General features: G+C 37.6%; 1 protein-coding gene across 1 annotated transcript in view; it reads right to left on the reverse strand.

The window, feature by feature from the left end:
- Positions 1-14,204, reverse strand: part of LOC117335538 (twitchin-like) — a 187,286-nt gene that overhangs the window by 134,036 nt on the left and 39,046 nt on the right. The window contains 4 exon segments of the mRNA XM_033895608.1: positions 1,308-1,343; positions 3,487-3,795; positions 6,079-6,234; positions 6,644-6,792. Of these exon segments, the coding sequence (XP_033751499.1) occupies positions 1,308-1,343; positions 3,487-3,795; positions 6,079-6,234; positions 6,644-6,792 (650 nt within the window).

The raw sequence follows: 14,204 nt of genomic DNA on the forward strand, positions 1-14,204 counted from the left end.
GTAATCCAAACATTTTCCTGAAACATGATATGGCAGATATTCAGGGTCAGGGTCTTAATTCAAGGTCAAGATAAATGTACAAAATGGTGTACCAAAATAAACAGAACAAAATCAAGAATTGAAACAACTGGGTGGGTATAGATAGGTAGAGTCTGAGAATGACATAATAACACACTTCACGGATTCAGGTAGATTACATAGAGGGTCTGATAAAGTCTTTATAATATTTCTGGAGATAGGTAGAAAGCATAGGATATACAGCACAAATGTATATGAATTTGATGTTTTCATGAACGAAACACAATAACTTAAAATGCTTTTGTGTTCAAGTTACAAGTTTAGAAATGAGTGTGTAATATTTTATCTATAGGTGAGATGTTTTGAATACCCTATATTTTCATGGTAATTATTGGACACGTTTCATAGTTAGGACATCAAACTTCAACTTCCCTTTATCAGATTACTGGATACCCCTGGTAATGATAGTTTACTTAGACAATGAGATATATCCAGCAAATAAAACAAAAACAGATCTGCTCAACAAAAAGTATCCTATATACTGTCAACCATTAAAATGACCAAGGTGGAGAGTGACCATAAAAATCCCTCGGTCAGCTAGAACCTGTCCTTATTATCACCCTAAACGCTCATTAAATATGCCTGAAAAATACACAGAACAGATTTTTAACGTTCCCAATTAATGTTATAAAGACTGAAATAAGAAAGTTTAATTGCCAAGCAACAACATCAAATAGCTGAGCTATATAGGGGAATGTAGGGACAATATGTCATCTGTACATCCTCCATAGGAACCAAGGGGAAACATTTCTGGATTTCTGCTATAAATCAGGCCCATGAGAATTCATATTACGGAATCCCGACTACTATTTACAATACTGTTTTACTGGTAGAGATTCCTGGCCAATCATAGGCCTACTCATGCTGTTCAATAGATATACAATTTTTTTAAGAATTATGCTGTTACTATGGAAATGTTTGTGAGAAGATTTTTCTTATTTTCGATCTTCTACCATGGTGATATATTATCTTAATTCAGCATCATATAAGATGGACAGAAATATTTGAGTAAATCTTGCATCAAATTTATAAATTCTTTTGAATGATTAAATAAGTCACTCTATAAAAGGTAACATTAAAATTGATAAACTGAACATAGCAGACAAACACACAGGTAAGATTCTCTATGTCATCAAATGTATTACAGTACTAGTTATAGAGTAGTTGTAAAGTCTACTGGAATTCTCATGGGTTTGACCGAGCAGTGAGGGTACGACAGGCCATCTTACCTTCCATCATTACACTTATACTCTTAGTTTTTGTCACTGAAATATAACGGATCTCCACATGATAATCATTAAATGTAACTATAAGTTCAGCAACATCTTCGTAGAAACATTGAATGCAGAAAATTCAGACTCTCCTTTTGTAAAATGGATTCTGTTTATAAGCTGTAGTATTCTTCAAATATGAACATGTTACTATAACCACAAGAAATGGCTAAATGCAAAAGGAAAAGCACATGTAAGACAAGAGATCCCAGAGGGATCTTGGCGCCCACCATTGAATGATCTTCATAGGTTCCATGTCGGATTGATCTTTTCTCTACTTTTCCCTTCATTTTACTAATCTGTGCAAATTGAGACATCCCTCCAGTACTTTTCAAACAAGGGAATCCAAGCTATATAAGAAATTTGAGATTTAACGATAATGGCTGTTTGTTTGCCAGGTTGTTTTCAGGACAGACTGGTCCAAAAATGCAATACAAGGGACCAAGGGGAACCTACTTATGAAATTTGAGAAAGATCCCTTCAGTACTTTTTCAGAAATAGTGATAACAAACTTCAATTGTCAATATCCAAGATGGCTACCTGTCAGCCATGTTGTTTTCTGATTGGTCTCAAAATGCAGTATGCATAACAAGGCACTGAGGGGAACGTATGTATGAAATTTGAGAAAGATCCCTTCATTACTTTCTGAGAAATAGCGATAACAAACTTCAATTGTCAAAATCCAAGATGGCTGCCTGTCGGCCATGTTGTTTTCCGATTGGTCTCAAAATGCAATATGCATAACTAGGCAAAAAGAGGAACCTACATATGAAATTTGAGAAAGATCCTTTCATCACTTTCTGAGAAATAGCGATAACAAACTTCAATTGTCAAAATCCAAGATGGCTGCCTGTCGGCCATGTTTTTTTCCGATTAGTCTCAAAATGCAATATGCATAACAAGGCACCAAGAGGAACCTACATATGAAATTTGAGAAAGATCTCTTCAGTAGTTTCTGAGAAATAGCGATAACAAACTTTAATTGTCAAAATCCAAGATGGCTGCCTGTCGGCGATGTTGTTTTCCGATTTGTCTCAAAATGCAATATGCATAACTAGGCACCAAGGGGAACCTACATATGAAATTTGAGAAAGATCCCTTCAGTACTTTCTGAGAAATAGCGATAACAAACTTCAATTGTCAAAATCCAAGATGGCTGCCTGTCGGCCATGTTGTTTTCCGATTGGTCTAAAATGCAATATGCATAACTAGGCACCAAGGGGAACCTACATATGAAATTTGAGAAAGATCCCTTCAGTACTTTCTGAGGATTAGCGATAACAAGAATTGTTTACGGACGGACGGAGGGACGGACGGAGGGACGGACGGACGGAGGGACGGACGGACGACGGACCACGGACGCAGGGCAATTTGAATAGCCCACCATCTGATGAAAAATGAAAAGGTTAGTTTTGTGATGTCACATTTGCTACCTGATCACCATTTTCTTAGGCTATCAGTAATATTGTCTAAGTAACAAACGGTAGTGGCAGTGTTTGATTATCCAGAAGTGGATGTTGTATACGAACAGTATACAACACCAGTTCGTATACAACATCGTATACAACACCACTTCTGGATAACCATGTGATTCTGTACTCCTGAGGTAGCCATCACATATAGGAAAACTGACCAACTATATTGTTTTGAATACTAAAATATGTGTAATTATCACTAAGAATGATACAATGATATTTGACCATGATATTAAAATTTTTATACCATAAGACTCGTTTATAATGAACTTCACAGGACCTGAGCTAGGAAATAGCTTGTTATACCAGGAATTCATTAAAGGGGTTAAGCGAAATTCTGCATATTGATTTACTTTGATAGAAAACCTGTTCATCTTAAGAAAGTTGTACTGAACATCATCAAATTTTTAAGGGACAAAATCAGAATAATTAATCCCAGAATGCATCTGACCTGTCATTTGATCCACACTGCAAAAGCTTAAGTGATACTGCTGAAATAAACTTAGATATGCACACTTTAAAAAATGAAATGTCCTGCTTTTGCACTCTATATCACTTAACGTCACTACCATCAGCCTACAGAAACATAGTAAACACAAGTATTTCAAAATTTATGTTGAACTCCAATATTTGATCAGGGCAGACAGTATAACAATACAAACCTTCAAAGTTGAGCGTGATGGTGGCTGTTGACTCTCCGAGGGTGTTTTTGGCCACCGCTTTGTACTCGCCGCCATCTTCCTTGGCTGGGTTGGCGATCTCCAGGCACACTGTGTAATCGTTCTTGTTAGCACTAACCGTCGTCTTATGACGTCCACCATCCTTGAGGAGCTTTGAACCCTGATGCCACACAATCGTGGGCTTGGGGTCGGCGGTCAATTTGCACTCAAATACAATCTTGTCCCCTGCCTGTTTGATGACAGGTTTCTGTGTGAACATGGGTTTCTGACCCTGTGGTTTCTTATCATCACCTGTAAACAATACAAGGCAGTTAAAATCACAGGAAAAAGAGATAAAACACAACCAGGAAATAAGTCCTCAGTACCATGAGTTATATGTACCTTGTACTAATCAAATGCCATTTATTGATTATTATGCAACATGATCAATAATTTTTTAACAACAAATAACTTTTTAGCTTTATCATGTAACTTGACCAATAATTTTTAATATTATGTAACTTACTCAATAATTTTTAACAATATTATGTAACTGAACCAATAATTTTTAACAATCGATAACAAATCAATTATTGTATATTATATTGTTATTTGAAAACTATTAATAAAAAAGATAGTTTTGAGAAAAATGTTTTTTTCAAACGATAAATTTTTTATGAATTTTGATGATCTATTCTATCTATGTATATACATACAGAATTTTTCAGCTTCTAAAAACTGTTTTGGAAATTTCACCTCTGGTCAAAAGTAATAAATATCTGATCATGATGATATATGGCCTGAGGAAGCCTCCATTTGATCTAATGAAATCAGACGAGTTGGTGACATTGATACTGCTTAATTTTCACTGTTGAATGTTCTATACAGACATTACATCAAACTATCTATCTCTCAGATGGTATCTTTTGATAGGTTCCTCCAGAAAGTGCAGCGACACTTAACAAGTACTCTAGATAGTGATAAATGATTGATAATGAATCTTTGCATTTAGCGGAATGCCACTTTTTTCCCTCATGAAATGCTGTCTTTAAGAGTGATAAGAATGATTTGATATCTACATTTTGAATGAATGTGACGTCAATCAAGAAGAGCCACTGTAACCCAAACTTTTTTTCCTATTTAGACACTTCAATCAAGAAGTGGTCTACACCATGGTCAACTTCGGTCATTGTAACCAATACTATCTCTGTATTTAGACTTTCCACTTAAACAACTTTTCCGAATACATTTCTGGGTACAGAGGAGGAAGAGGATGGGACCTTATCAGCAGATCTCATGATGTTGAATCATTTGACCTAATTACAGTCAGAAAACATTTGATTACTTCAGTTGAGTGAGTACATCAGTTAACAGCTCTGACAGGTCAGGTTTCCTGTCAGACCTGACACTTGTGTCCCCTTCGTACAGCTGTTTTTTTGTTTTTGTAAACATGTGAATGACCATCTCAAGTATTAGGCAACCAGGACACACTTGGGATTGCTTTCACATTTCAAAACTTGAAGCAATCAATGAATTATTTGAGAATTATAGGTTTGAAAACACTTTGTCACTTGTTACTGACTGCACTCAAAAGCGATATTCCCTTTGGCTGAAGTAATAGTGAAGTAACTAAACTAGAGGAATTTTACTTCAGCTTAATTTGGTAGTGAGTGAACTCGAGGGATTTTCACTTCAGCTTAATTGGTAGTGACTGAACTAAAGGGATATTTCCTTTGATTTAATTGGTAGTGACTGAACTAAAGGGATCTTTCCTTTAATTTAATTGGTAGTGACTGAACTAAAGGGATCTTTCCTTTGGCTTAATTGGTAGTGACTGAACTAAAGGGATCTTTCCTTTAATTTAATTGGTAGTGACTGAACTAAAGGGATATTTCCTTTGGCTTAATTGGTAGTGACTCAACTAAAGGGATCTTTCCTTTGATTTAATTGGTAGTGACTGAACTAAAGGGATATTTCCTTTGGCTTAATTGGTAGTGACTCAACTAAAGGGATATTTCCTTTGATTTAATTGGTAGTGACTGAACTAAAGGGATCTTTCCTTTGGCTTAATTGGTATTTCTGGATTAAGACTCCTTATATTTACTGTAAACATGGGTTATTTTTGCTCTGGGGGTTGGGGTTGGGTTGGGGTGTTACATGTACTTCGCGATTTCAACATGTAAACTACACGTGTGAGGGTATTTTTCGCAATCGATCCACCTTAGCTTGCAGTTCAAGATTACGCAAATTGATATCAAAATAATACATGTGGGAAAATTTTTGTGAATATAAGGACTCTGCATAATAGCGTAAAATTCTCCCTGGCGTAAATTTCCAAGTTTACAGTATGAAGCACTTCGAAATCTGGATTTGCATACTTATTTGTTGAATGTCTCACTGGTTTGGGATAGGGCCTCTTTTGTTTCTTTTTGGGAAGAAAATTGGTGAATTTGTAAATATTTTTTCAGAAGTAAATTGCAAATGTTCAGAATTTGGTTTGAATATGAAATAATTTCAATTGGGAAGGGGGCCAAAAACCCATAAGGAAAAGCTGTGTAATACATTTACAAATAACACAATTTTCTTTTTACATACTGTCAAAATTAAGCCTAATAGTAGCATTGCTTTCTCCGAGAGCATTTTTAGCTGTGACACGGTAGTTTCCTGCATCCTTTGCATTAACTCCATCAATCTCCAGTACAATAAAATACTTCTTCTGGTCCTGTGGAGTTGTGGTGATTTTGATTCGACCTGCAATGAAGCAAAACAATAATGAATTTTATAAACAATGAAAAAATATGTCTAAAGAAGAATCAAGCAGATATAAAGTGTACTTTCTATTCAGCTGTGTTTTTACTTTTTTATTTCAAAGGTCTGCCATTTTTACTTTTTAAATCAAAAGTTTCACTGTTTTAAGTTTTTAATTCAAAGGTTCGCTGACAAAAAGGAAAGGGGACAGAACTGGACAAAACCGGACAGAACAGAATGGAGTGAGACAAAACAGGACAGAACAGGATGGAATGAGACAAAACAGGACAGAATGTTAAAGAACACGAAGGAACAAAACAGAATAGGACAGGACACACAACGGAACATTATATATATCCCCCCTAAAAACCAGGTCATTAAACAAGATCATCTCTAAAGGGAGGTAACCTACCACCAGCCTTGATCAAAGTATCGTCCCTGAACCATGTGATCTCGGGAGCAGGGTCTGCTGTCAGCTGACATTCAAACAAAAGTTTACGTCCATTGTCTGCCTGTTTCGTAACTGGCTTCTGTATAAAGTTTGGAGCAATTCCATCTTGTCTGAAAGAAAAGCAGTCTAATGAAGTACATTCGTTCATTAAAGGTAGTTTTTTGTCTTACAGCTACATAATAACATCAAAAATATTAAGTTAAAAAATGTCTTACAGCTACATAATAACATCAAAAATATCAAGTTAAAAAATGTCTTACAGCTACATAATAACATCAAAAATATTAAGTTAAAAAATGTCTTACAGCTACATAATATCAAAAATATTAAGTTAAAAATATTTGGTACTGAAACAAAGTTTGTAAGTTTTTGTTAATCCAACCACATTGACTTAATAATTTCATATTGTTCTCAAGTAATTGTATCAAATGATTCCCTCCATACTTCACAAACGTAAAGTACAATCAGTATAATTCTTACTGAAGCAAATACAGGGAAGATAATAGCTTTAGTTACAATGACTTGTAGAAACAATTAACTAGGGATACCAATAGGCTGTAAATAGCACCGAGATATTTCTGGAGCTAGTTTAGGGTGGTGGTGTAGAGATATCAAAGGCCCACACACTGGGTAGTGATCATTGTGTTACAAAACAAAGCCATGTGTACTTGAGATCAAGCCTACCTCCATACATGGACATCAACTCCCTAAGCATAGTACAAGGACCGTGATTGCTTAAGACACCACTTTCTCTACATAGATGGACAGATTGCTTAGACACCACTTTCTGTACATACATGGACACTGACTGCTTAGACACCACTTTCTCTACATACATGGACACTGACTGTTTAGACACCACTTTCTCTACATACATGGACACTAACTGTTTAGACACACTTTCTGTACATACATGGACATTGACTGATTAGGCACCGCCTTCTGTACATACATGGACACTGACTGATTAGACACACTTTCTGTACATACATGGACACTGACTGATTAGACACCGCCTTCTGTACATACATGGACACTGACTGATTAGACACCACTTTCTCTACATACATGGACACTGACTGTTTAGACACACTTTCTGTACATACATGGACACTGACTGATTAGACACCACTTTCTCTACATACATGGACACTGACTGATTAGACACCGCCTTCTGTACATACATGGACACTGACTGATTAGACACCGCCTTCTGTACATACATGGACACTGACTGATTAGACACCGCCTTCTGTACATACATGGACACTGACTGATTAGACACCACCTTCTGTACATACATGGACACTGACTGATTAGACACCACCTTCTGTACATACATGGACACAGACTCCCTACATACATGGACACAGACTACCTACATACATGGACACAGACTACCTACATACATGGACACTAACTGAGCCTACATACATGGACACAGACTCCCTACATACATGGACACAGACTACCTACATACATGGACACAGACTACCTACATACATGGACACTAACTGAGCCTACATACATGGACACAGACTCCCTACATACATGGACACAGACTACCTACATACATGGACACAGACTACCTACATACATGGACAGACTACCTACATACATGGACACAGACTCCCTACATACATGGACACAGAATCCCTACATACATGGACACAGACTACCTACATACATGGACACAGACTACCTACATACATGGACACTAACTGAAATTACATACATGGACACAGACTACCTACATACATGGACAATGACTACCTACATACATGGACACAGACTACCTACATACATGGACACAGAATCCCTACATACATGGACACAGACTACCTACATACATGGACAATGACTACCTACATACATGGACAATGACTACCTACATACATGGACACTAACTGAGCCTACATACATGGACAGACTCCCTACATACATGGACACAGACTACCTACATACATGGACACAGAATCCCTACATACATGGACACAGACTACCTACATACATGGACACTGACTCCCTACATACATGGACACAGACTCCCTACATACATGGACACAGACTACCTACATACATGGACACAGACTACCTACATACATGGACACAGACTACCTACATACATGGACAGACTACCTACATACATGGACACAGAATCCCTACATACATGGACACAGACTACCTACATACATGGACACAGACTACCTACATACATGGACACCAACTGAAATTACATACATGGACACAGACTACCTACATACATGGACACAGACTACCTACATACATGGACAGACTACCTACATACATGGACACAGACTCCCTACATACATGGACACAGACTACCTACATACATGGACACCAACTGAAATTACATACATGGACACAGACTACCTACATACATGGACAGACTCCCTACATACATGGACAATGACTCTCTACATACATGGACACAGAATCCCTACATACATGGACACAGACTACCTACATACATGGACACAGACTCCCTACATACATGGACACCAACTGAGCCTACATACATGGACACAGACTCCTTACATACATGGACACAGACTCCCTACATACATGGACACCAACTGAGCCTACATACATGGACACTAACTGAGCCTACATACATGGACACCAACTGAGCCTACATACATGGACACAGACCCCCTACATACATGGACACAGACTACCTACATACATGGACACAGAATCCCTACATACATGGACACATACTACCTACATAAATGGACACAGACTACCTACATACATGGACACCAACTGAAATTACATACATGGACACAGACTACCTACATACATGGACAATGACTACCTACATACATGGACACCAACTGAGCCTACATACATGGACAGACTACCTACATACATGGACACAGAATCCCTACATACATGGACAGACTACCTACATACATGGACACCAACTGAAATTACATACATGGACACAGACTACCTACATACATGGACACAGACTCCCTACATACATGGACACAGACTACCTACATACATGGACACAGACTACCTACATACATGGACACAGACTACCTACATACATGGACACCAACTGAAATTGCATACATGGACACAGACTACCTACATACATGGACAGACTCCCTACATACATGGACACAGACTCCTTACATACATGGACACAGACTACCTACATACATGGACACAGACTACCTACATACATGGACACCAACTGAGCCTACATACATGGACACCAACTGAGCCTACATACATGGACACAGACCCCCTACATACATGGACACAGACTCCCTACATACATGGACAATTATAACTCCCTGCAATCATTACAGTGCCTAGTCTCTATTTTCTTCATGTCAAAAACGACCAGTACTTCAATGTCACCTAACTACTTTCAACTTGTTCCATATCCAAAGAGAATCTTGCTATCTCATTTTATTTTTTTTTTTTCCACAAAACTCCAAACAACCAGGATACTTTTGACAGACAGGAAATATGCCATAATACAAATAGCTATTCTTATCGCCTTGGAACTTTGAGATTGCCAGATGCCAAGGTACTTTATCAAGTACCACCTTAATTCAACTCTATGTGTTTAAATGGATTTTTATATACTTATCTAAAATCATGTTAGGTAAATATCTTATATCAACATTCCAAACAATTCAAGAATTGTCTTTCAATTTTCAAGATAGTAAAATCAGCAAAGTAAAGAAGTCTACATTGTGTGTATCAGCTGATATAAGCTTCCCGTCGACATATCTATAGATCATGATTCAGAGGCTGAAAAAGTCCAGCAAATTCAACAATTCTATCTCTATCCAACACATCAGATAAAATGTTCTTAAGTAAAGTTAACAAAGAAAACAATTAATTTCTATGTATACAACAGCATAGACAAGTCCTTGAGGAAAAACAAACAGTTCAGCATTTCTAGGTAAACACTTGAAACATCTGCAGAGGGTAAAGATAGCACAGGATGATACTAAAGTAGTCCTGTTAAAATGGATTACCATCAACATATCATCCTAGTAACAGTCTGGTGTATATACTAGCTGTACTGACATATCACCCTAGTAACAGTCTGGTGTATATACTGTACTGACATATCACCCTAGTAACAGTCTGGTGTATATACTGTACTGACATATCACCCTAGTAACAGTCTGGTATATATACTGTACTGACATATCACCCTAGTAACAGTCTGGTGTATATAGTGTACTGACATATCACCCTAGTAACAGTCTGGTGTATATATTGTACTGACATATCACCCTACTGACATATCACCCTAGTAACAGTCTGATGTATATACTGTACTGACATATCACCCTAGTAACAGTCTGGTGTATATACTGTAATGACATATCACCCTAGTAACAGTCTGGTGTATATAGTGTACTGACATATCACCCTAGTAACAGTCTGGTGTATATACTGTAATGACATATCACCCTAGTAACAGTCTGATGTATATACTGTACTGACATATCACCCTAGTAACAGTCTGGTGTATATACTGTAATGACATATCACCCTAGTAACAGTCTGGTGTATATAGTGTACTGACATATCACCCTAGTAACAGTCTGGTGTATATACTGTACTGACATATCACCCTAGTAACAGTCTGGTGTATATACTGTACTGACATATCACCCTAGTAACAGTCTTGTGTATATACTGTACTGACATATCACCCTACTGACATATCACCCTAGTAACAGTCTGGTGTATATACTGTACTGACATATCACCCTAGTAACAGTCTGGTGTATATACTGTACTGACATATCACCCTAGTAACAGTCTGGTGTATATACTGTACTGACATATCACCCTAGTAACAGTCTGGTGTATATACTGTACTGACATATCACCCTAGTAACAGTCTGGTGTATATACTGTACTGACATATCACCCTAGTAACAGTCTGGTGTATATACTGTACTGACATATCACCCTACTGACATATCACCCTAGTAACAGTCTGGTGTATATACTGTACTGACATATCACCCTACTGACATATCACCCTACTGACATATCGCCCTACTGACATATCACCCTAGTAACAGTCTGGTGTATATATTGTACTGACATATCACCCTAGTAACAGTCTGGTATACATATTGTACTGACATATCACCCTAGTAACAGTCTGGTATATATACTGTCCTGCCATATCACCCTAGTAACAGTCTGGTGTATATACTGTACTGACATATCACCCTAGTAACAGTCTGGTATATATACTGTACTGACATATCACCCTAGTAACAGGCTGGTATATATACTGTCCTGCCATATCACCCTAGTAACAGTCTGGTGTATATACTGTACTGACATATCACCCTAGTAACAGTCTGGTGTATATACTGTACTGACATATCACCCTAGTAACAGTCTGGTGTATATACTGTACTGACATATCACCCTAGTAACAGTCTGGTGTATATACTGTACTGACATATCACCCTAGTAACAGTCTGGTGTTATACTGTACTGACATATCACCCTAGTAACAGTCTGGTGTATATACTCTACTGACATATCACCCTAGTAACAGTCTGGTGTATATACTGTACTGACATATCACCCTACTGACATATCACCCTACTGACATATCACCCTAGTAACAGTCTGGTGTATATACTGTACTGACATATCACCCTACTGACATATCACCCTACTGACATATCACCCTAGTAACAGTCTGGTGTATATACTGTACTGACATATCACCCTACTGACATATCACCCTAGTAACAGTCTGATGTATATATTGTACTGACATATCACCCTAGTAACAGTCTGGTATATATACTGTACTGACATATCACCCTAGTAACAGTCTGGTGTATATATTGTACTGACATATCACCCTAGTAACAGTCTGGTATATATACTGTACTGACATATCACCCTAGTAACAGTCTGGTATATATACTGTACTGACATATCACCCTAGTAACAGTCTGGTATATATACTGTACTGACATATCACCCTAGTAACAGTCTGGTGTATATACTGTACTGACATATCATCCCAGTAACAGTCTGGTGTATATACTGTACTGACATATCACCCTAGTAACAGTCTGATGTATATACTGTACTGAGATATCACCCTAGTAACAGTCTGGTGTATATAATGTACTGACATATCGCCCTAGTAACAGTCTGGTATATATACTGTACTGACATATCACCCTACTGACATATCGCCCTAGTAACAGTCTGGTGTATATACTGTACTGACATATCACCCTAGTAACAGTCTGATGTATATACTGTACTGACATATCATCCCAGTAACAGTCTGGTGTATATACTGTACTGACATATCACCATACTGACATATCACCCTAGTAACAGTCTGGTGTATATACTGTACTGACATATCACCCTACTGACATATCACCCTAGTAACAGTCTGATGTATATACTGTACTGAGATATCACCCTAGTAACAGTCTGGTGTATATAATGTACTGACATATCGCCCTAGTAACAGTCTGGTATATATACTGTACTGACATATCACCCTACTGACATATCACCCTACTGACATATCACCCTAGTAACAGTCTGGTGTATATACTGTACTGACATATCACCCTAGTAACAGGCTGGTGTTATACTGTACTGACATATCACCCTAGTAACAGTCTGGTGTATATACTGTACTGACATATCACCCTAGTAACAGTCTGGTGTATATACTGTACTGAGATATCACCCTAGTAACAGTCTGGTGTATATACTGTACTGACATATCACCCTAGTAACAGTCTGGTGTATATACTGTACTGACATATCACCCTAGTAACAGTCTGGTGTATATACTGTACTGACATATCACCCTAGTAACAGTCTGGTATATATACTGTACTGACATATCACCCTAGTAACAGTCTGGTGTATATACTGTACTGACATATCACCCTAGTAACAGTCTGGTGTATATACTGTACTGACATATCACCCTACTGACATATCACCCTAGTAACAGTCTGGTGTATATACTGTACTGACATATCACCCTAGTAACAGTCTGGTGTATATACTGTACTGACATATCATCCCAGTAACAGTCTGGTGTATATACTGTACTGACATATCACCCTAGTAACAGTCTGGTGTATATAATGTACTGACATATCGCCCTAGTAACAGTCTGGTGTATATACTGTACTGACATATCACCCTACTGACATATCACCCTAGTAACAGTCTGATGTATATACTGTACTGACATATCACCCTAGTAACAGTCTGGTGTATATATTGTACTGACATATCACCCTACTGACATATCACCATACTGACATATCGCCCTAGTAACAGTCTGGTGTATATACTGTACTGACATATCACCCTAGTAACAGTCTGATGTATATACTGTACTGACATATCATCCCAGTAACAGTCTGGTGTATATACTGTACTGACATATCACCATACTGACATATCACCCTAGTAACAGTCTGGTGTATATACTGTA

The sequence above is a fragment of the Pecten maximus genome, chromosome 10, assembly GCF_902652985.1.
Source record: "Pecten maximus chromosome 10, xPecMax1.1, whole genome shotgun sequence".
NCBI lineage: Eukaryota > Metazoa > Mollusca > Bivalvia > Pectinida > Pectinidae > Pecten > Pecten maximus.